Genomic DNA, 27,690 nt, shown 5'->3' with positions numbered 1-27,690 from the left:
TTTTAAAAAGTTACACAAAATATTCACATGACATGTGAACTTTTAACTCCATATCCAAACATAAATACGTTTAGAAAATAGTTGGATTATGAAATAGTTAATTAAATGTGTTTGAAAAATGGTTACATGGATAATTATAATAAGATGTGTTTGAGAAAAAAGTTACGTGGACAATGTTAAAATAATATTATGATAAAATGTATTTGAGAGAATGATAAGATGTCATACACCTCATCTTAACCGAGCTTCTAAAACAACCTGTAACTAATTTATTTTTCGTACTAAGTGGGTCAAAGCCTCTCCACCTTTTTCCCGTGCTATATTTCACTTTTAACCAAATTTCTTATTATTTCACTTTTATGTATTCATTAAGCTAGCATGTTTAAATACAAAGTTAACACGTATTTAACCTTCAAACAATATGTATTATTTGCCTATGGATTTATTCACATTTTTTATTTAAATGTATGCACACATTAATTTGTTTTGTGAAGTATTGTGCATAGATGACTTATGAAGGTCAAATATTAAGGTCATTACATTTCCTTAATTTTATGTTTTAGTCATATGTTGCTTTCACAATCTAAACACGAACATTAATTATACCAAATATTTTAATTTCCAATATTTAATAATGCAATCCATTGTTGATGGGAATATTTTTATAATTTAATTAATTTATTTATTTTTTGAACCTAAACCTAAATGAAAAAAATTAAACAAGACAAGTGCGCGCGCACGTTAACGAATAGCCAAGCTGCAATACGCGCCAACGGAAATCGAGGAAGAGGCGCAGCCGGCGGCGCCTCATTTCACCTTTAGGGTTTTCCACCGGCCATCTCCATTCATACTGATACTATTACCGGGGCTAGGGCACTCTCAGACCTCGTTAATTTACATCCATCGAAGCTCCACTTCAACGCATTGACCTCTATCTCGCATTATTTTCTGAGGAAGGTCAGAAAGAAAGCTGGTACGGTTGCTTTCACGTAAACTAGGATTTGATTTTATTCCCGTTGCAATATAGGCCATATACACTGGCTTGTGTTGTGATGGTATTGAAACGCATTTTCAGTAAATTTATTAACCCAATCTGGAGAACATAGTTGTTCGTGGAGTTATCTTTTGTTCATTTATTAAATGCAGTGCTAATTGGGAGCAGCTTCGGCATCTGGGGAAGTTGAGAAGTTGAAATATTGATTTAATGGCGCTACGTTTTGAGGTATTATTTCGTTTTGCGCAACTTTTGTTTAAAGTTAACTTGTTAATTCATGACGATTTTTAATGTGGGTGAGGTTCAGACTCTTGTGATATAAGGACTTTCCAATAAATTAGTATTCCAGCAATTTCGAGTAGTGATTTAGGCACTTATTTACTAAGTTTTGGGTTAATGTTTGTTTCATTAATGTTTCTCATAGAAAACAATTTCCATTTTCTCATGCCAAAATTTTTCATCCTTCGCACGTTATTTCCCAATTAAGAGAAGATGAGCTAAGTGGGTTTTTGTTTTAGGGTTTAAGCTGCTGTGCTCATTAAATTGGACGCGAGTGACTTTTATTTAGACATTTTTGTGATTGCATAAGACTAGTTCCGCGAGTGTACTTGTTGATGTATTGAATGTTTGAGCGTTTTGCCTTTTGATGTTGGATTGGATATGGCCTATGGGTGTCTTTATCTGTTGATTAATTTGTGTTTAAGTATTGTCGTGGGTTGCTTCATGCTTTCTTTGGTTGGACTTAGAATGCTATGATGAATTGTCGAACTTAAACTTTTTCTAGTCTTGGTTTGAAAAGAGAATTAAATATTTAAGTTGAATATAGCAAGTTCAATATGTGGTTTGAATCTTCCCATTCCCAATATACTTACTGAAAGGTAAAAAACTAAATTAAATTGTGGTTGAAATGCGTTTTATTTTCGTATTTATTTGTAATGAATAATTGGGTTTGACGTGTCATTAGAGGAAGTAATCATGTTCTTCACCCTAAACTTACATGTCGATCTGATGTGTGTATTAATACCTCAGCAGCTCTGCCCTGCCCCATACATGCAAATTACAGAGGATGTTTTTGGATGTTTGACAACTTTGATTCAGGTTCTTTTTAAGTTGGCAGATCCAGAAATTTTATATAGGGGTACCGAACACTATAAAATAAACACATTAAAAAATATTAAAAAAATATCTCGACGTTTCATGGAGAAAAATATGTGAATTTAAAATTTGCATGAAAAAAAGAAAAGAAAAAATAAAGAATAATACATTTTATTATCGAATATTGTTGAGAGAGTGGAAATTTAGATCATCGATTTTGTTGTATTTTTTTATTAGATAACAAATGAGGGCTAGGAAATAAGAGAAAATAAGTTAGGATTTTATCTTAGATGAGTTTTTTTTCCTTCTCTTTTTAAAAAACTATATTCCTTTCAGAAATCAAATTATGGATATTTGAGAAAAAAAATTATTGATGTTTTGAATAAAATCTATTTCGTAAAAATAGTTGTAGTAGACAAAATTTAAACTCATAACCAAAGGATTGTGCAGAGGCACAACCATTACCGCATAAGCAGGATTTAGGCAAAATGAAGCTAAATTTAATATATATTGTAATCTAACACTTCAAAATTATTATTAAAATACAAAAATCGATAATGTGAAGGGGACACTGCCCCTTAATAAATCCACCTTGTAGCATGGGTTTTGTGGAACATAGATGTTAAGTTAAGAAGCACAAACACTCTCGTTTCGCTAGCATGTCCATGCCTGACATGTTGGACACCTGGACACTCCGACGCTTGGTGGACATGTATCGGATCTCTGTGTGTGCAATAAATGCATTAAACATAGACATGCATAGATAGAACACTCGTTGAGTATACTAAGAAGACACAAATATGACAATAACAAGAACTTTTGGGTGTAAAATACATCAAACTAAGTCTTTTTAACATATAAATGCATCAATTCATTTACTATAAAAATGTTCTATATTATTGAAAATAAATATTTTAATAAACATTTCCTTGCCATATCATGCCTTAGATTTTTAAAAAATGACATGTCGCTGTGTACACGTTGTGTTGTATTCATGTCTCATATCCATGTTTGTGCTTCTTAGATGTTAACACGTTGTGTTGTATTCATGTCTCATATCCATGTTTGTGCTTCTTAGATGTTAAGATGTTTGAAGGAATTAGTTAGAGTTTTATGTAACTTATGTGGGTTAAAACATTGCATCTGTTTAGGAATAATAGACATGCATTTATCTTACACATTAAAGAATCATGCCAAACAATATATGGTTCCGTGATTGAATAATACTTGACAGATTAGTCTATGCTTACACGAGGTCTTTACCTGTGCCTTTAGATTTTGGGAAGATTTAATCGTGCTCGTGCTGCGCAGCTCACTCTCCCCCACTTTACCTGCCAGACACCTCTGTTTATGCCAGTAGGAACGCAAGGTATGACTTTCAATGCCAATCCAATCCTACATATGCACCCCTTGTGGAAAGCATATAAATTAATAATCATGATCTCCACCATTTGTCCAATTGTGCACAGTTTTGTTTGAAATTTAGTTTATCTGCCTATAGGAACTATCAAAGGGTTAACGACTCAGCAGCTTGAAGAGATTGGTTGCCAAATTATACTTGGAAATACATATCACTTGGCACTTCGTCCCACTTCTGAGCTTATTGATGAACTGGGAGGTCTCCACAAGTTTATGAACTGGCCCAGAGCAATGCTTACTGATTCTGGCGGGTTTCAAATGGTCGTTTATCAATGTTGATACATCTTCTCCATTTCTGATTTGTTTGTTTTCTTCAACTTACAACTCCTTTTCATTCTTGCATTTTTATGGAAGGTGGAAAGGAATTCTTTCCTTTTTCCTCCTTGAAAGAGGTTGGCTTTTCATTAAAAAAGGATTGGAAGGATTTAAAATTAGCTTTCTTGATAGTATCTGTTAGCTTCCTTTTTATGTTTATTTGTCTTCTCAAAAAGTGAAAGACTTTCCAACCTTTCTTGATACTGTATTGTGTCAGTAAGTTTTAGACGAAAAAACAGTTTCCTTTATACTATTTCTATTAGCTTTCTTGATGGTATCTTCTTAACGAAGTTTATTTTCTGTTCAATGTTCACTAGGTTTCGTTGTTACATTTAGCTGACATCACCGAAAAAGGTGTTACATTTCAGGTACTTTTTCAATGTTTCATTATCATTATTTTTATTGTTCAGAAAATAATGACGAAAATCAGCCAGAAGATTATGCTGTTAACTGAAATGTTATACATTATTTATGCATATGAAGGATTTTAGCTGACAGTCGTCTTTAGCACTATCTTCCCGCCAATAATTTTGTTGGTTTATAGAATAGTGCTTAATTCTCTAATAATTTTTTAATATTTTAGTAAATAACTAATTAACTAATGTAAGTTCTCTTTCTTCAGTCTCCAGTTGATGGGAAGCCTATGCTTTTGACTCCTGAGGAATCAATTCAAATTCAAGTAGGTTAAGATATGGTTGCTTGATGTTAACTTGTTGACATTATTCTTGTTCTTAATACTTAAATAATCATGAAAAGATATTGATAAGAATGGAAAACCTTTCATTCCAAAAGACCTATAAGAACTTCCCGATGGGCCACAATGTGGATGTGCTGACTATGAACATAAGAATGGTCCATCGATTCCATTCTTATTCATTACAAGAAGTGAGCTGAATATATAGACCATAATAAGTTTTGGGATAATGTACATTGTACCTCCATAGTTTTTTCATTTTGTTTTGTTTGTTTGTTTTTTAAAAGAAATTTTACTCACACACACATCATGGTAATTTAGTGCTCATCCCTCTCTACTGTCTTGATTTTTAGAATATTAGGATGTTATTACTGCGGAGATCTTTAATATCCTTCACCAGGCCCATTAATTTTATTAGCATGACATTTACTGTTGTATGGTCGAATATTGCTCCCACTATGTCAAGACCTGGCATGAGTTTTTCATAAGCTAGAATGCACTGAATACTCTTTTTTCCCTCTTGTTTCTTCATTTTAATGCTTTATTTCTCCTCGATTTTGCACAGAACAGAATAGGAGCAGATATTATTATGGCTCTTGATGATGTAGTAAAAACAACCATTACAGGTCCAAGAATTGAGGAGGCCATGTACCGTACTCTTCGTTGGATAGACAGATGCATAGCAGGTAAAATTTTCTAGCACTTGCATGTATATAGAGATTGTGTTTTAAAAAGGGTTTCAAGCATTTGCATAACATGGACCATAAATATTTTTAAATTTTTCAGCGCTGATATAAATCATGACCGCAGATATTTTATTTCTGTTTTGAGTGTTGATGTACAATAGTTAGCTCTAATCGTGCTGGCACTGGTACTTCGGAATTTATTGGACATATTGAGTTAACTTACTTTTATATTCTAAGTTTGCGTAATTTGTTGGTTTTTCTATTTCAACGTAGCATTATTCACTCGCATGGTCAAATGTTGCATTTTCCCTGTCCCTAGATCATCTATCTTTATAATTTGGGATTTAGTATTTCTTTGTTCACCTGCAGCCTTTTATGCTGCATACTGTTTGTTCCATAAATAAATTTTAGACATGTCTTTATATTCATTTATTTTTTTACTTCAGTAATTAGAATTGTTTGCTGAGATACTTTTTATATTCAGCACACAAGAGACCTCATGAGCAGAATTTGTTTGGTATTGTGCAAGGTGGTTTGGATCCAGTCCTAAGGTAATTGTTTCTCATCAAGGATCTGGTCCTTCCCTCCGGTCCCAGAACTTTCCCTTGCATGATCTGTTTTTTTATATATATTTTTTAATCTGATGGCAGGGACATATGCGTTAGAGGCTTGGTTGACCGCAATTTACCAGGGCAAGTTTGCACCACTTTTAATCCATATTCTTTAATTGTATTTTGGACATTGTAGGATGCATAAAATCTCTTTTCCATTTTCACCAGATAGAGAGAGAATGCTCTACCCATCTTCCCGGAGTTGAAAAATCTCTTGTTATTGCCAATTGATACAATAGATAGTCTTTGGGAATTTGTTTCCCCTTTCATCTTGCTTTGCTTATTTAATTACTGTGTAGTCCTCTCACATTCATCCATCTGAAAAAAAAATGTCTTCTTGTGAACTGCATCTTTTTTTATCTTCATTGATCTATCAGTGCAAGCCGCAACATCGCTGCCTACTTCTCTTATGCACATTGTCTGTTTTTATGGTGTTATGTGCTTCAATAGTTGAGGTATTCAGACTGCATGTTTCATTCTACAGTTATGCAATTGGCGGTCTAGCAGGTGGTGAAGATAAAGATTCATTTTGGCGTGTTGTTGCCCAATGCACTGCTTCACTGCCTGAGGACAAACCTAGATATGTTATGGTAAAACCTTTTATACTTATATAATTGTTCGTTTTATCCTTTTTCCTTATCTTTCTATTTTTATTTTTTTTTATCTTGTCAGGGCGTCGGTTATCCACTGGACATTGTTGTATGTAGTGCTTTGGGTGCAGACATGTATGACTGTGTTTATCCAACCCGTACTGCTCGTTTTGGCACAGCGCTCATACCTGAGGTAAGTACATTATGAGCTTTTGAATTTAAAGTTTTTTCTTTTTCATTTTTTCTGTGTGTGTGTGTGTGTGTGTGTGGGGGGGGGGGGGGGTGAGGGGTGTACTTATATCAATTTGTATGCGTGTATTTTTGCTATAAAGTCATTGGAACTGGATAAAAAGTTTTAAAATAATTAAAACTAAAAAAAAAAGTGAAATTAACTATTAACGATTATGTATGGGTACAAAAATTAACGATTTACTTTGAGAGAAATTTGTTCATTGGCATGGCATATACCAACGCCATTATCAGGAAATGGTTAAGTAATGAACTTTTCCTGGTGCATGGTTACTTGTTACCTCCTCCAGTATTATAAATTATTGAACTATTATCGTCTTGAAGGAAGGCTGCACCTCTATTTCTGTTTTGCATGTTACTTAGGTAAGATTTTGTGTATTGCGTAATTATCATTATTTATTTGTGGACTTAAGAGTCGCTGACTCGCTGGGATTGAGGAAATGAGGGATAGCCCCCCCCCCCCCCCCCCCCCCCCCCCCCTTTTCTTTTTCTGTTTTAGTTCATTTTTACTTGACAGATAATCCGTTTGTGATATTCACCAACAGGGAGTTTTAAAACTAAAACACCAAGCGATGGCTGATGATACCCGTCCCATTGATCCTACATGTGATTGCATGGTATACTTTGACATTTAAGGCTTCTTAGTAATTAGTTATTTGGAGTTTAAGGAGACACATCATGCATCTGCTTCATCATTTTCGACTTTAGGTATGCAGGAACTATTCTAGGGCCTACATCCATTGTCTTGTTACAAAAGATGCTATGGGTTCTCAGCTACTCTCATTTCACAATTTGTATTACATGATGAAGGTATGGGCCATTATCTTGCCTACAATAAATTTCCTTTTTCTTGTTTGTTCTATACAACTAACTGTAGAAAGTGTTGAAAATTCACAGCTTAGCAGAGATCTACATTCTTCAATTGTTCGGGGGCAATTCCCAGAGTAAGTTTTCCATTTTGTTCCATCCAATGGCCAAATGTAATTTACCCTCATTTATGCTTTAGAAACTCTTATTCAAAACCTCCTTAAGGAGACTCCCCCTTATTTTGTAATTTCATACCATCGATTGAATTGTTTTGTTTCTATTACACACAAAAAAAATCGAAATATATATTTTTTAAAGAACAAATAACAAAAGTATCTATGTTACTTTTCTTCAAAAGAAGGAAAAATATATTCACCAAGATTTGAAAAAGCTACACTACACAAAAGTTATTGTACAGGGCATGGTTTGTAATTGCTTCTAATAGTAGCCTGTTATAGCCTAACACGCCTTCTCAAACTTTTGCAGGTTCGTTCGCAAGTTCTTGCTGAGAATGGTATGGGTTCTTTTTTTGGAAAGACTCTCTCTCTCTCTCTCTTACACACACAAACACAGGCACACCCAATTCTCATTTAAGTGCTTAGTTCATATACTGCTTCGGTATCTTGAATATTTTAAAGATATGACATCAGAGATTTTTGTAACTCGAAAAAGAAAAGAAGTGATGAAAATCAATAGCCGTTTCAAATGAACTGAATTCTGCATCTTTCTATTTTGGTTCAATTGGTTGCGTACTAGTTATTTTGTCTTGACCTCAACTCAACAACCACCACCGTCCATATGTATCCTAACATATAAGTTTCTTTCCTGTCTTACTAGTTCCCTCATGGCGATGTTCCACAATGGGTCTGCAATGCAATGGAGGTCGCCGGTATCGACATCTCCTCCTGTTGTGCTCCAATGTCTTCACCACTGACGTCCGAAATTTGTGAGGTAGGCTTTACCAAGTTATCAGAAATAGAATAAACAAAATATTTTTCTTTTTGCACGAGTTGTTCACCAAAATGCAATGCAGCATAAATTTTGTAGGCCATAGTATGCTGCTTCATAACTTCATTAATTAATACAGCATATTTGCCTTTTTATTTTTGTAAAATTATTCCATAAAGTAGCCACAACTATAATTATTAATTAAACTAGTCATATTCCTTATAATTTCCTATTTAATTCATACAAGTAGGAGTTTCTATCAATCGCTTTCTACCATTAATGCTTGATTTGTGATTTTATCTTTGATGGGATCTGGTCATTGACTACAGAAAACCTGACCTCCCCTATTATGTCTTATTAGAAATGGACGTCTACCTAAACTCTTTTTTCTTTTTTTGACACATGACATAGGAGAGTTTTGATCTGTTCGGTAGAAAACCAGATTTTATTGATTCACCGAGTTCAACAAATATGTATCAAGCAAATAATTTACATTTTTTTATAAAAAATAATATGTATTAGGTAATGTATATATACAAGATATATTCGACTTTTTTAACTTAAATTATATTTCTAAGTAAACTATTATAATGATAGTTTATTGACAACCAAATAGTAGTATAGATAATCTCGAAAAGATTTTAAATAATTGTTTGTTTGCATTGAATTGTTTGTTTTCAAATTCTCAACCTAACGCTATTTTGAGTACACTTAGATTCCACATTGTATAAGAAATGTGTTTGTCCACCATAGATTTAGATCATTCATGGTATCTTTTTTATTTCATTGGTGGATTTTATATTGTAATTAGAGTCACAAAGATTGCTGCAGATTTTTCTTTTAGTATATGCGGTGTACTGCTTCCTTCAATTCCCACAAACTTTCATTTCTGATAAGACTGATCCCTAAACTCATGCTCATCCATTTTTTTAAACAAAAAAGAAAAGAAAAGAAAGAAAGATTCTTTAAAAGAAAAGTTTATTTGTATAATCCCATGATATTTCCTTTTGATGACACTTGAATTTTGTAGGGCTAGAATACAAAATTATTTAGTGTCCAATTGTTTCTCTTCTCTTGTATACTAATTCTGCTAGATGTTTGGCAACTATTTTAGTTTTTAGTTTCTTTTATGTTTTTAAATTTTTTGTTTATTAAAAACAAAAAACATATATGTTTGCTAATTGATTTAAAATCAAGATTTTTTTTTTTCATTTTTAGTTTTTCTTGTTTTTTTTTAAAAAAATGAATTACTTGCCTAAAAACACCATACAGTGAATGGATTACCAAGCATTTCTAAATTTCTTGCTGCCGTTGTTTTAAATAATCAAGCTTAATTTTATAACCCGTAAGAAACATTTTTTGTTTTCGGAATTTGCAATAAGAAATTAACTCTTTTACCTAAGTTTTGGTGCATGAAATTGAGAGAAGATGAGTCTACTTTTCATAAGCTAAAAGACAAAAGAATTAAAATGGTCATTAAACGAGAGATCATTGGTTAAATTTAAGTAAACGTGTAAGTTTTTATTGAATCTACTATAAAAATTTTAAAATTTGAGCTTATAAATACATTTATCATCTATAGGTTTTCATGTTTAGTGATCTTTCTTCTATTAATATTCACGTATAAAAAGTCACATTGTAAAAGTTTAAACACTGCTACTCCACACCATATAGCACACGTTGAGAAAATTTGACTCCAATGCAATTTAGTTTATTTAGACAAAGAGACAAACACTATCTTTGAAAAATAATAATTCCAAGTTAATTGTCTTTGTTTATTTGTAAAACTATTTCTAATACGTTTATTTGATTCCTTTTAGATATCAATGCCAAGAAAAAATATATATTAATACAAATATACTTTTAAATGTATTAGTTTAATTTTCGAAACAGTTTAAATATAGGTTTTTAATATTAAAAAATATTGATTTCTTAAATACTTAATAAGGTTTTGTTATTTTGCAAAATGTTAATGGATTTATTAGATTAGAAGATGGTTTGGTTTTAGTGTATTTAAATACTTTTTTGGATTTTTTTTCAAATTATTTTGTTAACATTCTTTTACTATAGATTTTGAAAACAATCAATTTAGATTAAAGAAATTAAAACTAAATTTAAGATTTATTAACGTTAGAAGTGCTAAATTGAATATCAATTGATTTATTACGTTTCAAACTTATATTGTTTTTTTAGTATAACAATTGCATGGTTAAGTGATAGAATTTTCAATATAAAGAGAAAAAGATCATATTTCGTTACTATTAAACTAAACTCACTCTCATTAATCAAAAGTTAAAAAAGATCGTAGTGTTGCTATAAACATATGTACACCATGAAATGCAAAAGGAAATTTGGGCTAAAGCCTAACCCTAATCCACCAACCTAAAAACTGGTCCTTGATGAGAACTGTCTCCAGAAAAAGCCATTTTGAAAGCAGAAGCCAATGCTTTTTTTAGTTCTTTTTAAGAGAATAAGTCTCATTACATAAAAACAACATCAAAAGTAAATTTTTTTTTAAAAAAAAGACCACCCCTTTTTATTATTTACTCTCTCAAAAATATATATTTTTTCTCGGGTAAAGTTTAGATACATCTCGGATATCGCGTAAAAAATTGTTGCAAACAAAAGTTATAGTTAAACAATTTGATGCAATGCATAAAGTAAAGAATAAATATAAGTGATGTTGTCTTTTTAGGGTTATTTATTTTGATCTATCATGTTCATATGATTAACCAATAATTAAAAAGTTATATCAATCCCATTTTTCTTTTTCTCTCTGCCATCCCACTTTAAAGGTTCTTCAAAGGTTCCATCTGAATTTCTTTTCAGCTAAATGCTTGGGTTGTGTTTCCAACAAAAATTCAAGAAAATGAAACCCATCATTTTGCTTTCACCATAAAACTTCCTCTGTTTTTCTTTTTTTTGTTCTTCATTTTCAGTGATCATGAAGAGATTTAGCCACTCAGATTCCTTAGATTCTTTCATCTCCTTCTTCTCTCCTAAAGGTAAACAATCCTCAAAATCAAAATACCCATAAGAAAGAAGGAAAAAACAGAATGATCTTTTTTATATCTTGGGTTATAAAAGTACTTTTTTTTTTATTCTTGTAGATCAGCAACAAAATTCCAAAGGCATAGGTGGTTACAGCAAGGAGTTTCAAGCAATGTTAGACAGTTTAGAGGAAGAAGACAACAGTGAAGACGGGGGGAGCAGTGGGGGTTCGGCACCGGAGAGGAAACGTCGGCTGAAATTGGATCAAGTGAAGGGTTTAGAGAGACATTTTGAAGTGGAAAACAAACTTGAACCAGACAGAAAAATGAAGATCGCAGCTGAATTAGAACTTGAACCAAGACAAGTTACAATTTGGTTTCAAAATCGAAGAGCTCGGTGGAAAACCAAGCAATTAGAGAAAGATTATGAAGTTCTTAAACTAAACTATGATGCTCTTAAACTTGATTATGATGTTCTTGAAAAAGAAAATGCTTCTCTTGCTTCAAAGGTAATGATAACAAATCATCTCCATTTTCAACTTGGGTTTCTTCTTTAGATTAATGAAAATAAATTCTCTTCTTTGCTTTTTCTTTGTTCTCTTGTTGCAGGTGAAAGAGTTGAGGGAGAAAGTAAACAGAGAAATGAAAAAAGGGTCAATGGAGAAAGATTCAAACAGAGATGGGAATTCATATATTTCAATGTTGAATAGTAATAATCAATTCCAATTTACAAAGGCTATGAATGAGGATCAAAGTTTGGTTAATTTCTGTTCTGTTGATCAAGCTCCTTCTCTCCATTACTGGTAAAAACAACCATATGACCAATGTTCTTCCATCTTATAACTTTTTTATTTCTTGATCTTCATTTTGGTTCTTACTTTTGCTTCTTTCTTGTTTAAGAGTAATGGATATAAATGTAAGTCTCATGCTAATGAAATGTATAGTTAAGATCAATAGTGTTTGTTCATTTGGTGTTGAAGATATATGTTTAGTTTAAATCTTAAAAGGAAAAGAATCTTAACGACAATAATGTTATGCCGTTAAGATTAACAGTTGAGTCCATCTTAATTATGATTTTAGAATTTAGTAAGATGCACAAGATTGATGTATTATGTGATGCAATTAACTGCTTTTTGTTGTTTAACATCACGAAGTTAAAAGTTAATGATTTAAAGTTATGTTTAAAGGTGAAATTTTACTTTTAGCATGACTCCGAAGACCCTCTCCTCGAAATCGTCAATTTTTAAAGTTATTTAAAAAGTGTTTTTCTTTTATTGTAATCACTAGGAAACATTAAAGCAAGAGCAATGCTTGAATGCAATTTTGTTTTCATGAACCTTTTGTAGCTCTCATAAAAAAAAGATAGATGAATTAGTTCGGTGACAAATTGTGTTTAGGTAATTGAATGACATGCACAAACATATGTGCAATTTCGAATATACTATTTTTTTTGTCTTAAAACTAATGTGCATAAAACTTTGAAAGTGAAATACGACAACGGTCTCACAAAGTCAGAATTGTGAAAAGAATGGAACAAACTTTACGGTTGTGAGTGAGTTGTAGGGCAAAATGAGGAGAAAAAAGGGAGAGAGAGGGTGTTTTAGAAAACGGAAAAAGAAACTAAGATTCGTTCGTTATTTTTTCGACAATACTTTAGCACATCCTCGAATGTATTTATGTTTATAAATCTCCCCCTAATTACATGTTAAAAACAATTCATTTAAAAATAAAAAAAAAATGACATTTTGATAAATTATTATCCAATAATTGGATGAGATATAAAATAAATAAATAATCATAAGATGTAGTTAAATATTTTGATTTTTTTTAGGTCCAAATCATCAAATAAAGCAACGAAGAAAAGAAAAACTTGTGGACCCCATTATTACCTTTTCTTTGCAAATAAAAAAACGTTTTTTAGAAAATTTCATGTGCCCATAAATTGCAAAATAATAATAACAACATTAAAAAAAGAAATGAAAATTATTAGTAAAATATTAAAACTATTTACGAAATTCAGTCAAAAAACACGTAGAAAGAGTTTGATGAATTCTGCTGTATTTTTTAAATAGTTTTAATATTTTGTTATTTTTTAAACAGTCTCTAATTATAAGGTAATTTAGCAAATTTTATTTTATTTTTTCGAACATAATTATCTTTAAAACGAGTGATTGTAGTATAAATATATAGAAAACAACTAAAATATAAGTTTTGTAAACTCGGAGAAAACAATATTAAAATTACTTGATGTAATTAATCATGTAGTCTCCTTAGGATAACTTTATACTAATTCGTAATTTGGTTAATACACATCGTCTTTTTTCTTTTGTGGTTTAAAGATCCTTTTAAGTATATATTTCAATAATTGGACTAAAACATTTGTGGAGATGTTAACTTTTGAGATGACATGAAAGTAAAAAAATAAATCAATAAGAAAGAAAGAAAGAAGGGGAAAAGCACTTTTGAAGGTACAAAATCTCATCAAAAGAGCTTTTTGGACCACAACCTAGTAAAAATTGTGAGTTAATTAATCATAATAATATTTTAGATGCGACCTCTCTACAACGACATAAGCTTTAGCAAGTAAATTTAAAACTATTTCTCATTTACATGCTTGAAATATGAAAAAAAAAAAGGTTTGAAAGATTGAACGGGTGAAAATAGATATCAAACGAGAAGGAAATAACATTGCAGAGACTTGAACTAATACCTCTTAGGTCATAAATTCAATCTAAAAGCTTTTAAGTTGATAGGTGAAGATGAATTTAATATAATATCTAAGAATAAAAGTTGTCACGTGCTAATTTGTGATTAAAGATTCAAACGAGCCACACGAACATAAGTAAAATCCAAAATGCACCTAAATATTTTTTAAAAAGAAAGTTGGGTTTCTATAATTATTAATATTTCAAACTTTTACTGTCATAACTTGAGTATTTTTTTTAAAACTTTTTTTTAGTTCACATGTGTTTTTGAAATGAAACTTTTACGATAAATTTGTTCTCGTACAATTTTAAAAAGTTTAAGGGCATATTTGAAATTTTTAAAAATGTTTAGAGTTGTTTTTTACGCAAACACAAACTTGATTGAAATTTTTTATATAATTAAGCAAAAAAAAAAAAGTAAATTAGAAAGATTGAAGAAAAAAGCACTTTTGAAGGTACAAAATCTCATCAAAAGGCTTTTTGGACCACAACATAGCAAAAGAATTGATATACAAATAAATGTTTATCTTTTTCTTTTGTTTGGCAGAAAGATGTGTACTCAACTCTCCATTTCACATGACACCATCTCTTTCAACTCTAATCAATGGATTGGAAGGTTACATTATGAAAATAATTTAAAAGTAACGTTTGGATTAACCTCTTCTACGTGTATCTATTTAAATTAAAATAAAAATATATAAAAAAAATCACATGATAACTTGTGATTGAACGTTTGAATGAGTCGTATAGCTCATTATCTATCGTTTTATAAATGTTTTTTTTTTCCAACTTTTAAGTGGATAACTAATAGTCAATTTAAGTATATTGTAAATTTATCGTTATTTTATAGCGACAAAAGAAACGATGATATTTATGATTTTGTTATTATTATAACATGATGAGAATGAAATCTTTAATTTGGATGTATAGGTAAGTTGAATTAGGTGCATAGATTTTGGTTGAATGTGTTCAAATTATAAAAGGTTGAAAACTAGTGTACGTGTCCTTTTGTAATTGAGATTTAAAAGGTTTTAGCAAAAGATAATATATAATTAATTATGTGAAGAAAAAGATGAAAAATAATTAGTGTAATGATAAAGTCGAAAAAACACGAATTAGGGAATGAATCACTTTTTGACGTCTTTTCATTATATATATATATTGAAAAAATTAATAAAATTGTTGCACCTAAATAGTTGGGCCCAAATAAACGTACGGCCCAACAGCAAATTACTATTCACAACCCATTAAGGCCCATCATATCCAATCCAAACCAAATAAATAAATAGAACCTATGAAATGTAATAATTAAGTATATAATAATATTTTTTTTAAATCGTAAATATAGCAAAATCGGTTAAGAGTTTATCACCATGTTGTAAATATTGATTTATCACTACGGATAGAATTTATTTAAAATGTTGGATAGAATTTATTTAAAATGTTGGATTACCTTTTAATGTGTTTAAATTTTTTAAAAAATTGAGGTGTTGGGTGACTTTTGAGAATGCATTTTAGAAAATAAGATTGAAAAATAATCAATTTAAAAAAATAAAACTCACTCAAATTTGAATAAGAAAATAGGTTTTTAAACAAAGTTATGTATATAAAAATATATAACCAAACATGTAAAGAAAATATTTACATTTTAAACTCATTTTAAATAAAGTGTTTAAAAGAAAATGTATATAAACACTAATATAATTTAAATGCACTCTTTATATTATTCATAAAATTGTTATTCATTATAAACACCTCAAAATATAACAACAACAATTTCTACTATTACCTTCATTTTTCTATCACCTAATCAACTTTTAAAAGTTGTGTGAGATACAAGAGATATAAATGTGTAATACATTAATAAATCATTTAATGACGTGTCAAATAATCAATGTAGGTAATATACATTATTTATTTGAATGACTATTTTCATTGATCGAAGTTATGATAGTTGTGATTATTTTTATTTGTTGAAAAATAAAGATGAATCTTGATCGAATCATAATATAATCGACTTATTGACTTATTGATGATGGTTATGATTTTAGACTCTTCGTTTCAAAGGATGCCCGACAGTTTCTTAGATGTAGTTCGGTTTTTGGTTTAAACACAAAAGTTCAATTATTAATTATGGTTTGTAGACAGAAAGTGTTCATAAGTCATAAATGTGGACGTGACTTTGGTGCAAATGAAGTTGCTAAGATATTTCTCTTTATAGTATCTTAGTCAAATATTGGAATACATAATATGTTTGAAAAGTCTATATTTATCATTTAAATAAACAGTAATAACAATTATAAAGATCTCTAATTTGTTATAAATTTCTCAAATTTTGTTAAGACGTTCAAAATTTGTAAATTTGAAGGGAAAATATGAAGTTTTGTTGATAAATATATAAATTAAATTTGAATTATGTAGGAATGAAGTCGATGTGCAAAAATATAACCTAAGAGTAATTATGTTCATGTTAACTTATATAATCAATAATTTATTATAAGTTCTAAAACTATTGATTACTATTACGCTATTTAATAAATAAAATAAAAATACAAATAAATTCTTAAAACGGGTATTTGGAACAAAAACTAAAATATTTACAAATAGCAAAAATTTAAATTATATTACTATCTACGACTTGCATTGGCAGGGATTAATAAACGTTTTATGAATACTTATTTTAATATTTTGTAATTTTCCATTCTTAAAATGATTATTTTTACAAATATATACAATAGTTTCTTAAACAATTTTTTTAAAGTACAATTCCTCATTTTCAACTTCTACTTAGTATGGTTTTTCAAAATATTTTATTCATTATTTGTTATCAACATATTTAAAAATACAATTATAACCCATAAAATTCCAATTAAACATTATGATTTATTAAATACAAAATTAAAATTTTAAATCGGATAATTTAAAACTTAAATATGTATATATAATTAGTATCATTTGAATGAATTAAGGGGGACGTGTGCCCTTTGCTTGGCTCTGCCCCTAAGTCGAAAACGAGTAAAATAAATTTTTTTTATAAACATTCAACATCACCCTCTAAAACAAGTCTTTAAAATTGAAAATAATAAAGAAGAAAGAAAATGATCGATAAACAAACTATTTATAATTTATGAAAAAATAAAATGTAATAAAATTGTATGATAAAGCGTAAATAGTGTTTATTTGGGATAGAATTTGGAATAAAATGTAAGAAAACGGGAAAATGTTTTTGATTTGAGTGGTGGTTTCACGTTTTATTGAAGGGGAAAACAAAGAATTTGGGAGTTTTTCCAAAACCGACGGATGGTTTTCTTTGACTTTGAACTTTGTTTCTTAAAACAAAAAAAAAAAAAAAAAGAAGAAGTGGGAAAATCCCTATTTAATTCGCCTCTTTTATTTTGACACTCTCGTCTTTCCACGTCGGTACTCTCACACCAACCAAACCTCCTTTTTCTTTTCTTCCTAATTCCCATTTCTCTCTAAATAAAACAACTCTCTTTTCTTACTATTTTCTCTCTCTTTTCCTTTTGCATAACCAAATCAATAATATTCTATTTAAATTATAATTCCTATTTATTTATAAAACCAAAAACCAAATCAAACTATTTTTATTTTAAATCTTAATGCATACGATATACTATAATCTTTTCTCCTAAGAAATGTTAGTGGAGAATTTGATGTGGTAACTGAATTAATAAAAGACTGGATTAAATAAGCTCCAAAAGAGAAAGAAAAAAGTTGAATAAAAGAAAAATAAAAATTGAACACTCATAAAAGGAAAAAAAAAAAAAAAGAGTAAAAAAAGACCACATAAAGGATACCAAGGATGAGCATCTTGTTCCCTTTTCCTACCAAATTTCTCCACCAATTCCATTTCGAGTCGACTATTCTAATTCCCAATCTTTTTCTTTTTTATTCTAAACACTATCACTATCGTTTATGGGTCGGTTTGAAGTCTTTGAAACCTTTTAAAAACATGGTTATTTTAAACTTTTTTTCAAACGAACTTCCATCGTACCTCTACTTATTTATGATTTACTCGGTTTTTGGATCTCTTAACTAGACTCACTCATAATTTTTACAAATCTTTGATTTTTTTTTTGTTGAGTTTCAATATATGGTTTGTTTTTGTTTATATCGATGAATTGTTTTTTAAATGAAATCATTGAATTAGAGTCATTCAAATAAGCTTTTTGTTGATTCTTATCTCGTTACCTCGTCGTTTACGTACTAAAACCATATTTTAACCTAAAAAGAAGAAAATGTTTGAAAATTCCAAATCCTTTTTGCAAGAAAAGTATATGAAAGATTCCAATTCAAAATTTCCTTCCCCTTCACTCCAACTCCCAAAAACGAAGTCGTTTCATATTTCCTTTGAATTTCCACGCCGCCTTCTTAAAAAAAAAAAACTATTTTTTTCCTTTTCTTTCATAGCGGCGGAAAATAAAATAAAAAAAGAAAAGTTTCAGCCAATTAAAAGCTTCCATTTGTCCAGATCATACTTTTACCGTCAAACCTCACTCTGTTTCTTAGAAGTTCCAAAGAAACCTCATATGAAGCCCACACCAAAGCAATGCCGCGTTCTTTATATTTTCAAACCCCAACAAATCCTCCTTAAACCCAAAAACCCCCCAATGGCCAACTTTCACTCTTCCAAATCCGACGTCGACCACCGCCGTACCCGCAACCACCGCCACCACCACTGCCAACGCCATCCAAATCACCACCAATCTCCCGGCGTTTGTTCTTTGTGTTTAACCGAAAAGCTCTCGAGAATTATCGCCCCCGCCGCTTCATCGCGTAATAAGATCTCCAATTCTCTTTCATCTTCTTCTTCCTCTTCTTATTACTCCTCTTGTTCCTCTGCTTCTTCTTCTTCCTCCTCTTCGCCGAAGCTTTACGGTTATTACAATTCGGATAATCATCATCCTCGTCGTAAGACGGCTTTTGTGTTTTCTGCGTCTTCGATCTTTAAGAAGAGTAAAACGATGGCGAGGTTGAAACGAGGAATAACGACAACGGAGAGTGATTGTGGAAAGAAGAGTAATAATACTGACTTAGGGTTTTGGTCGAGGTTTCTGAATCGGCATAGACTGAAGAGGATGGAATTTCAAGAGGTTTTGATGCGTTCGAGAACTGTTGTACAGAGGAATAACGTGCATGGATGAATAGAATCAATCGAACACGTCTTGAAGATTCGTTAAGATTTTATGATTTCTTCATTTTTTATTTCTCCATTTAAACAGATTCGATTACTTAGATGGTTAGGGTTTGATAAGACTTTGTTTGTGTAAATATGAATTGAAATCATACGGGAGATTGGTGAAGATTGAAGAAAGGGTTTACGATTATCTCTTATGATTATGTTTTGGAATTTTAATTTTGGCTATTAATTAAAAAATACATACACAGGTAAAAGAGAAACCTACATAGTTATTTTATATCAACGTTTCATAAACAAAACACTTATGATAATTATGTATTGTTTAAACCAAACGTAATTGCTTCAAATCTCTCACCTTTATTAATTGAGAAAAATAAAATTTACGTTATTACTTTATTTTTATTTTATAGAATTTCTTCAAAAATGTATATAAAAAAAGACAAAACTTATTACATTTATAAATATTTTGTCAAATGTAAAAATTATTTTTACAGTCTTTCTATATAATATAGATATATATTAGTTTTTTTTCCTATTTTTCATTTTCAAATGTTTTTCTAACAAAAAATTTGAAAGGAAAAACATAAAATATAGTTATCCAACTAGGATATTTAGTTTCCAAATTTTTATTTTATTTTTAAGATTAAATTCTATTGTTTCTTTGATTTATTAATTCAATCATTCTTAAATAAATAAAAAATTGAATTTTTTTACTAAATTTGGAAAATTTTAAAATAACTAATTACGAGCTTAATATTTAAGAAAAAACAATCAAATAGTAACTACAAATGGTTACCATTCAAATACGATGTTTTCGTTATAATTGTTGAATGAAGTGAATGATTTTGGTCCAATTAAATATTATTCACCGAGGCTAAGTTCATTTGACTCAAAAAATAAGTTTAATTTAACTAAAAGCTAAATAGGACAAAAACCCACGTGATTGAATTCATGGATCAAGTCCATGGACCAACCAAGTTGAAGTCCGTAAAGCCAAACTCTATAAATTGAGGAGATGTATTGAATTTTTTTAATTTAGTAGGTTTAGAGACAATTCTCCAAAGAGCTAGAGGATCAAGTTCTAGATAATCGAATCACATCACATCAAAAACATCAAACAGGTTCAACCGCACGTTTCAACATCAATACAAATTCAACTTCACAAATCAAAGTTATTAAAGTTCTTAAAAAAACTCGTGTGAACTAATGATTCTCTATCGACTTATTTTAAACTTTTCAAATATAGAGTAAATGGTTCTATCCTCTTATTTTAAAATTTTATAGCATATCCATTTATTTGAATATTAAAATATCTAACTTATTTTAATTTAAATTCAATAAAAACAAACTCTTGTTTAATACAACCTTTAATGCATGCAATTAAACATTTTTCATTACATTATTGCGATTGTTGCATCAAAAATTATTTATGTACACTTGATACGCTTACCTAATATAAGGTATATGTACGTGTTTAACTGATATACTTACCATATTTGTTAGTTGTGCACTCATTTATACTACTTGTAAACTTGACCTATTTAACTTATACTACTTGTAAACTTGACCTATTTAACTAATAGACTTGACCGATGTACTATTGAATAAACTTCATAACGATGCACTTTTTAGATTATTGATAAATCTTACTATTATATTGATTATAAAATTGACATGCAATGCAATGGTTTATATTACTTGTATAATGGAGTGATGTATTGTAAATAAATTTGATATTGATGCACTCGTTTATAGAGCATACACACTTGCTTATATATTATTAATAAACTTGATAATGATTATTTGTCTATATACGCATGACCGATATCTTTGATAACGAAACAGTAGTTTAATAGGTTAAACTATATAAAAATGTCACTGAACCAATTTCCAACGGGATTTCAAAAACACTATTGTTGTTAATTTAAGATCGAAATTATTGAATTCGTGTATTCATAAACCCATTTTAACAATAATAATTAAATATATAACAACATTTAAAACTTGTTGCAAGTATAACAAAACCATCGCTATAGACTTCTATCATGGATAAAATTTGACAAAATTTGCTATATTTATAATTTGTTTAGAATGTTGCTATATACTTAATTATTTTAAATTTTAAATTTAAATTTGCAACTATCCAAAACATTTAAAACACATTCTAAATCAATGGTAATACTTAAAAAATTATAAACTATTACTCCTACAATAAATTAGCTTGAAATAGTGTGAATAAAAAGAAAATTAAATTTAGGTTTTCCTCTCCTCACCCTCCAGTTTTGCATTTTTCAGCCGCCCGCCACTGTTCCACCTCTGATCGCCGCCCGCCACTCGCCAACCGTCGGGCCTCCGTCTTTGTCTGCCATTGATCAATTGCAGTCCGCACCGCCGCACGCTGGTGAAAGCTCTCTCTCTCTCTCTCCCCCTTATATTTTTCTGTCACAACTCTCGGCTCATCCGCCTCTCGCAATTTATTTTGTAGATTGTGAAACCCTGTGAATCGTAGTGGCAGCTCTCTCTCGATTTCATTAACACGCTTCAAGGTTTGTTATTCGTAGTACTTTTGTTTTTAGGTTCTGCTTTGTTAATTGAATGCTTGTTCTAGATTTGATCTCTTTGTCTCACTCTTGGTATGAAGTGAGCAATTATGTGTCGAATCTCTCTCTTTCTTTTCATTTTCTTTGTAAACTCGTTGCACACGGTTTTTCTTTTTTCTTCTTACGAAATTCCTCACTTCGTTGGTTTTAGGGTTAAACGCTTGGAGGCGGAGAGATGGAAGGTGGGGGAAACCGTCTTCTCCCAGCTCATGCTTTTCCATTGTTCCAGGAAGGTATCGGGTTGGTTTTATCTCGTTGGTCAGCTCTTCAGTTGGCCGTGGAAAATGAGTGGGGTGGTCGTGACTCTCGTCGTAAAGTCGAACTATTATGCGCCGAAATTTTCACATGGTTTACTCAGAACAAAGGTAATTTTACTCCCTTCCACTTGGATAATCTTGGTTCCTATCTTCGTGCATTGTTTCTCTTTCAGTCTTTCTGTAGATTGACCAGTTTCTCGGATTCAGTAGTGTTTTATTTTGCAAGCAATTGAGTATTTCTTTGTTGTAACTCTTTGGAGAAGTAGTTTATGTTAGATATTATATTAAATTTAACTTCTTCTACCAGCTTAACCTTTTGAGATGAATTGGTGTTTTAAAATGGTACATGATCAGGTGGTACAGGGAGGTTCTGTTCAGCCCCCTAAAATGATATTCTCTTCATTTATTATTGATTTCCTTTTGTTGGGTCTAAGCGAAGGGAAGTGTTAGCTCAACCTTTTGAGTTGAATTGTTGATTTTAGAGTTTTTGTAAACATTGGAATGGGAATTTATTAAATGGCTAGATAAGTGTTTAGATAATTTCTCTGAGGCGTGTGCCGAGACATGACTCCCTTTATGAAGGTGCCTGAAATGCTGCTCTTCAACTCTGTTTCTACTAATTTTTAAATAAGAATTTATAACTTTTAAGAAAGAAACTGATGAATGTTCTTAAAAAGCATTTATTTTTTCTGAAAGAACAGCTCCATTTATTTGAACTTGTTATCATTTTATTATTTGCAGTTATATTTTCTTCATATATATATAATGAAGTATTTATATTTTCCGCCTAACATGCTCTTTTTTGGCTCCTCACACTTAAGCCTCAAAGGGCTATGGCTGCACCTCAAGTTTTGAAGAAATATAGGTTCTAGCTTGTATTTTGTCCTTGATATTCCCTGGTCAGCTAATGCTTTAAATCTCTTCCTAAAAGAAATCCAGATACTCTGAATTATTTTTTACTTCCCTGGTCAGCTAAGCGTTTAACCCTAAAAGAAATCCAGCTAATGCTTTAATTCTCTTCCTAAAAGATGTCCTTGATATTCCCTGGTCAGCTAATGATTGTTGATTTATAGTAGAAGTAGAACTTAGTATTTTGTGAGTCTGACATATTTAGGATTTTGTTATCTTGATCTAACAGATGTATAATTTTTATCTTGCAGAGCAACTATATATTGATGATTTAGAAATAATTCTTGATGAAGCTATGCTTTCATTGAGTACACAGGTTGACGATGGCAGCATTGAGGAGGTATAGTTTATACCCCTCTCAGTCCTTTTCAGTCTTCGGGGAATGCTCTCTGTCTCATAACTGGTTTTTTTTCTTCTTTTTTTTTTTTGTTGTTTCACATGACGAAATAGCCCGCTGTTACATAAGAATAAGTTAACACAAATATTTGTCTGAGATACTATTGAAAATTTTTGTGAGCTGCTATGACTAACTACTGCTGATGGATGGTTTTTTCCTACCCAAATGAACTCTGGATGGTTCCCTTCCCAACGTGACTTGTGAAAATGGAGGCAGAAATATCGTTAAAATTCTACTTCCAACCCAACTCTTAGTCTCATGGCATGATGCTTTTGGTTGGAATAGCTTGAGATACTATCAAAAACTTACCAATACTATCAAAATTTTACCTATTTATTGTTATGGTTGTGGCCTTCGAAGATATTGCTTGGAAGACAGTGGTGATTGTATAAATACCTTCCTAGTAGAACAGAACCCTATGTAGTTCGTCAATTTTCCATCTAATAACCTCTTCCATCTAAGCTAAAAGTGAATTTCTTTTCTTTGTAGTCATATTCAATCTTCTGTAGGAGGTATTGAGGTAACTGTAAAATAATCATAATTTCTAATAGATTTGTCCAGTAACATTTAGTACCAGTTCCATATTCTCCTTTTTGCTCTTTTCCTCTTATATTAGAATGCTTGGTTGAAGTAGAAGAATGAGATCCTGAATTGAAACAGATGGAGAAAATGAGGATGGGTGGGAGTATCCATGGAGTGAGATCATGATGTTTCATCTTCTATTTAACATCCACTCTGAAGAGTGAAACGTGTTATCATCTTCTAGCCTCCTTCAAGAATTGATTATTTACTCTTGTTAACAGATTTTTTGTTGCTTGTGTTTCTTCTTTAATAACGCAGGTAGCTGAAAAATTGATTATCATGCATGAGGAATGTGTAGATGGTAACTTTAGCTCTATTGAAAGGTTAAGGCAATCCCCTCGTCCTCAAGTTGCCCATGCTCACGTTAATCAGGTAGCTCAATTCTTTCATAGATCCACTTTGTTGAAAAGGACCTTTGTGTTCAATAGTATGATTTTGAGAGTACAGATCAGCGTTGTTGTTTTTTATTCCCTTACTACTGCCCACTTTTGCAGTTTCCCGCATCAGCTTATTATGGATCATGAATTGCATATTTTTGACAATGTCATTCATACTACAAACACAAACATTTGCTTGCTATATATAATATCTTCTAATCTTGACATTGATGAATTTTAAGGCTGAGAGTGATGACGATGACGACGACGACGTAGAAGAAGATGTCAATAGAAATGATATGATGGTGGATGCCGTTCAACCAGCGCAATCCAGGCCTGCCAATCCTCAGCTCAATCCAGAGGCTACAGCTGAAGCTGAAGATGGATGGGTTCAAGTCACATCAAGAAGAAATAGGGGTACAAGAAATTAGTACCAACCTCTCAATGTCTTCTATTTATCCAAGTAAATCATGAATCCCTTTGCCGTCTTCTTCAAACTGTGCATGAGCAATCAATTTTGTTTTGTGTGATAATATATATAAATATATAATATTAGAATTCAGCTTATGTTTTGAGAGATCATAAAGGCTGCCATTACGCTATTGTTTTTTTAAGTATCATATTTATCCTTTCGGATACTCCATGTACATCGAGTCATTTCTTTTTTGAATTCTTGGTTGATATATTTGTTAATTGATCGAGAAAGACAATAGGGCTAGAGGGTCTTGATCCAACCATAGTTGAATACTGCGTTTTCAGGTTTAGAATAAAAGTAGGATGGAGCTTGGTGAATGGATGGTGGCAATTTTGTTTGATTGAGATGTGCTAATCTTATTTTAGTGATGGAATTATAGATAGACTACTTCAATTAAATTACATCATTGTAGCCCCTATCAGTCAGTTAGTGTCGGTTTTCTAACCAATCTCTGTCAGACCAACTATGGTTGGTTTAGTAAATGTTCAAACCAACCTTATGTCGAGAGGAGTACAAATCGGTTGCTGGTCGGTTGATCAGTCTATAGATTGTTCAAGTCTTTAAAAATTTTAAGAAGTATTGTTGGTTTTGATTTTTTCCAAACTGACTCTAACCGAACCCTTATACCCGATCAACTATGTTCGGTTTGGTTAGTTGGTTCGATTTTTCAGTCTCTTATTCTCATTCCTAGTAGTTGTGCCTTTCATTGGTTCAATAATCTAATTTTACTATTCAAGGTAAGCACATCTTAGATTAAACTATAATTCTCAAAAGATTATAACATTTGATTTAAATGAAATAATTCTCAAAAGATTATAACATTTGATTTAAATGAAAAACCTTACCTTAACGTGAGGAAATCAAATTCGAAATTGTTCTAATAGTATAACCACAGCCATTATTGACATAAATAAAGAGGTTGTGGTGATGTTTATAGGGTATGGGATAGCTTCTCCCCATCCTTACACTTATCATTATCTTTGGAAATCGGTTTCCTATGGATTTCTTTGTTTTATTTATTTATTATATAACGAATGAACCATTAAAAATACAAATCAATACCAAGAGAAGTTCTAATTAGCTAAATTTATCATTATATGATTAGTTCGTTATGAACCCCTTCGAATTTAAACAAAAAAAATCATTTGAATTTTACTCATTATCTTGACCATTATCGTAATAATTTTAAAAACTATTGGGGAGGGGACCGTGGGGTTCTTGTACAAAAAAATATACATCTCTAAGTCTAAGGTCCGAGTTTGAAACTTTAGATGTCATCTATAAAGTTTAAATCTAGTTTAATTCGGATGATGAGTTATTATTATTATTATTTTTATTAATACAATGAATACAGAAAATAGCGATAAATCAAATTTGTAATAAACTAATATCAATTTTCTCTTTCTCTCATCCCCTGGGGAGGTGGGGAGGTAGATAAGCCTTGCACATAAGCAGTACATTTTTCAAATTCAATATGGATTATAAGTAATATCATTATTATTCTTATTTTGTTTGACCCCATAATTAGTTTTTGATTAATTGAGTTTCTTTAATTACTATTGTTTTGAAAAAATCATTTAACATAAACCATGTTCATTCGCTTCTTTTGTCTTTCATCTTTTTAGTATAAATTGAGAGTAAAAGAATTCGAAGTGTAAATACTTATACTAACGTCAATTGAACTAAATGTTTGTTGCCTTCAAAAGTATAAGGGAAATAATAAAAGTGAAATGTCTTTAATTTCAACCACACCCATATTACAATTATTGTGGGGGAAGAAAGAAAGTGAATAAAGAGGAATCACTATGGGTTTGTGGATTTTATTGCCAATATTTATTCAACACATTAGCCCTTCATAGTCCCTTAGGCACTTTCTATTGAAATTGGACCCATTCCACTACCATTAATAACATCAAACAATAAACCTTCTTGTTTGTTTGTCATTTATATATATATATATATATATATTCTTATTTGTTATGATAACATTTTGTATTGCTTGGAAAGATACTTGTATTTGTGAGATGAGGTGATTGTAATGTTGTGTCAACAACATATTATGATCGTAATTTCATTGTTGTATTAAGAAAAAAACATGACTTTTACTTAGTTTATGGAGTATAATTTAATATTAACAAACAAAATGTAATTTATAATTTTCAACTTTGAGTGGTGTTAATTTAAAATCAACTAAACTTCACCTAAATAAATGGTTTCTTTTTCAAAATTTCACCAATGTAACAAATCATAATTTTTTTTCTCTCTAAATAATTAGAGCATTAACAATTTCAAAAAGAAATTGTAATCAGTAGTGTCAATTTTAGTATGATATTTAGATATCGAGGCAACACCTTTTCACTAGAATATTTTGAAACTTAAAACCAAATAAAATTTATATGTTTAATAGAGAATCCAAATTAGTTTCATGTTTTTAGATTTATTGAGTTCACCATTTTGCAATAATTCGAACACTGTTTTTAAAAACTGATGTTATAATCTTCAATCACAAACTTTTTCTTTTATACGTTTCAATGTATGAAATTTATAAAAATAACAATTTAATTCTCAAACATTAATTGGTAACGATTTAGTTTGTACTTTTAATTTTGTAACAATTTAGTTTCTGTAAGTTACTATCGTAGAAATTAGTGTTAAGTATTAAATTGTTAAAAATTTAAAAATACAAAAACTAAATTATTACAAAAATAAAAGTATAGGAACTAAGTTGTTGTAAATTAGAGACAATGTTTGAGACTAAATTGTTACTTTCATGAACATATTATGAACGTATTAGAACTCAGAGCGTTTTAATTTTTTTTTTTTTTAATA

General features: G+C 30.5%; 4 protein-coding genes across 4 annotated transcripts; all 4 read left to right on the top strand.

Annotated features, from left to right (window-relative positions):
- The first annotated feature begins 715 nt into the window (after positions 1-715).
- On the top strand, positions 716-9,057 carry LOC101206917 (queuine tRNA-ribosyltransferase catalytic subunit 1). Its single transcript, XM_031883201.1, has 17 exons — positions 716-973; positions 1,147-1,222; positions 3,365-3,458; positions 3,591-3,769; positions 4,141-4,191; positions 4,446-4,502; positions 5,083-5,203; positions 5,688-5,754; positions 5,854-5,895; positions 6,299-6,404; positions 6,487-6,597; positions 7,199-7,270; positions 7,362-7,463; positions 7,551-7,597; positions 7,947-7,974; positions 8,298-8,411; positions 8,820-9,057. Exons 2-17 carry the CDS (start codon positions 1,205-1,207, stop codon positions 8,928-8,930), a joined length of 1,320 nt encoding a protein of 439 aa, XP_031739061.1. The 5' UTR covers positions 716-973; positions 1,147-1,204; the 3' UTR covers positions 8,931-9,057.
- Positions 9,058-11,108: 2,051 nt separating this feature from the next.
- LOC101209840 (homeobox-leucine zipper protein ATHB-6) lies at positions 11,109-12,507 on the top strand. Its single transcript, XM_004136226.3, has 3 exons — positions 11,109-11,413; positions 11,519-11,907; positions 12,008-12,507. The coding sequence occupies exons 1-3, from the start codon at positions 11,353-11,355 to the stop codon at positions 12,203-12,205; spliced, it is 648 nt and encodes a 215-aa protein (XP_004136274.1). The 5' UTR covers positions 11,109-11,352; the 3' UTR covers positions 12,206-12,507.
- Positions 12,508-18,688: 6,181 nt separating this feature from the next.
- On the top strand, positions 18,689-19,480 carry LOC105435032. Its single transcript, XM_011654262.2, has one exon. The coding sequence runs from the start codon at positions 18,735-18,737 to the stop codon at positions 19,266-19,268; it is 534 nt and encodes a 177-aa protein (XP_011652564.1). The 5' UTR covers positions 18,689-18,734; the 3' UTR covers positions 19,269-19,480.
- Positions 19,481-21,492: 2,012 nt separating this feature from the next.
- Positions 21,493-25,178, top strand: LOC101210083 (pre-rRNA-processing protein TSR2 homolog). The gene is made up of 6 exons (XM_004136227.3): positions 21,493-21,665; positions 21,750-21,810; positions 22,016-22,229; positions 23,282-23,370; positions 24,268-24,381; positions 24,629-25,178. The coding sequence occupies exons 3-6, from the start codon at positions 22,040-22,042 to the stop codon at positions 24,815-24,817; spliced, it is 582 nt and encodes a 193-aa protein (XP_004136275.1). The 5' UTR covers positions 21,493-21,665; positions 21,750-21,810; positions 22,016-22,039; the 3' UTR covers positions 24,818-25,178.
- Positions 25,179-27,690: the final 2,512 nt, after the last annotated feature.

This window comes from Cucumis sativus, chromosome 3, assembly GCF_000004075.3.
Source record: "Cucumis sativus cultivar 9930 chromosome 3, Cucumber_9930_V3, whole genome shotgun sequence".
Lineage (NCBI taxonomy): Eukaryota > Viridiplantae > Streptophyta > Magnoliopsida > Cucurbitales > Cucurbitaceae > Cucumis > Cucumis sativus.
The sequence above is the reverse complement of the archived record's forward strand: the minus strand, read 5'-3'. Positions and strand labels throughout refer to the sequence as shown.

Coding starts and splice junctions, on each gene's coding strand:
- LOC105435032 (XM_011654262.2), top strand. CDS start 18,735: ATGGCCAACTTTCACTCTTCCAAATCCGACGTCGACCACCGCCGTACC.
- LOC101209840 (XM_004136226.3), top strand. CDS start 11,353: ATGAAGAGATTTAGCCACTCAGATTCCTTAGATTCTTTCATCTCCTTC. Junction 11,414..11,518: donor CTCCTTCTTCTCTCCTAAAG/GTAAACAATCCT, acceptor TTATTCTTGTAG/ATCAGCAACAAAATTCCAAA. Junction 11,908..12,007: donor ATGCTTCTCTTGCTTCAAAG/GTAATGATAACA, acceptor CTCTTGTTGCAG/GTGAAAGAGTTGAGGGAGAA.
- LOC101206917 (XM_031883201.1), top strand. Junction 7,598..7,946: donor GTTCGGGGGCAATTCCCAGA/GTAAGTTTTCCA, acceptor AAACTTTTGCAG/GTTCGTTCGCAAGTTCTTGC. Junction 8,412..8,819: donor TGACGTCCGAAATTTGTGAG/GTAGGCTTTACC, acceptor CACATGACATAG/GAGAGTTTTGATCTGTTCGG.
- LOC101210083 (XM_004136227.3), top strand. CDS start 22,040: ATGGAAGGTGGGGGAAACCGTCTTCTCCCAGCTCATGCTTTTCCATTG. Junction 22,230..23,281: donor ATGGTTTACTCAGAACAAAG/GTAATTTTACTC, acceptor TTTATCTTGCAG/AGCAACTATATATTGATGAT. Junction 23,371..24,267: donor ACGATGGCAGCATTGAGGAG/GTATAGTTTATA, acceptor TTAATAACGCAG/GTAGCTGAAAAATTGATTAT.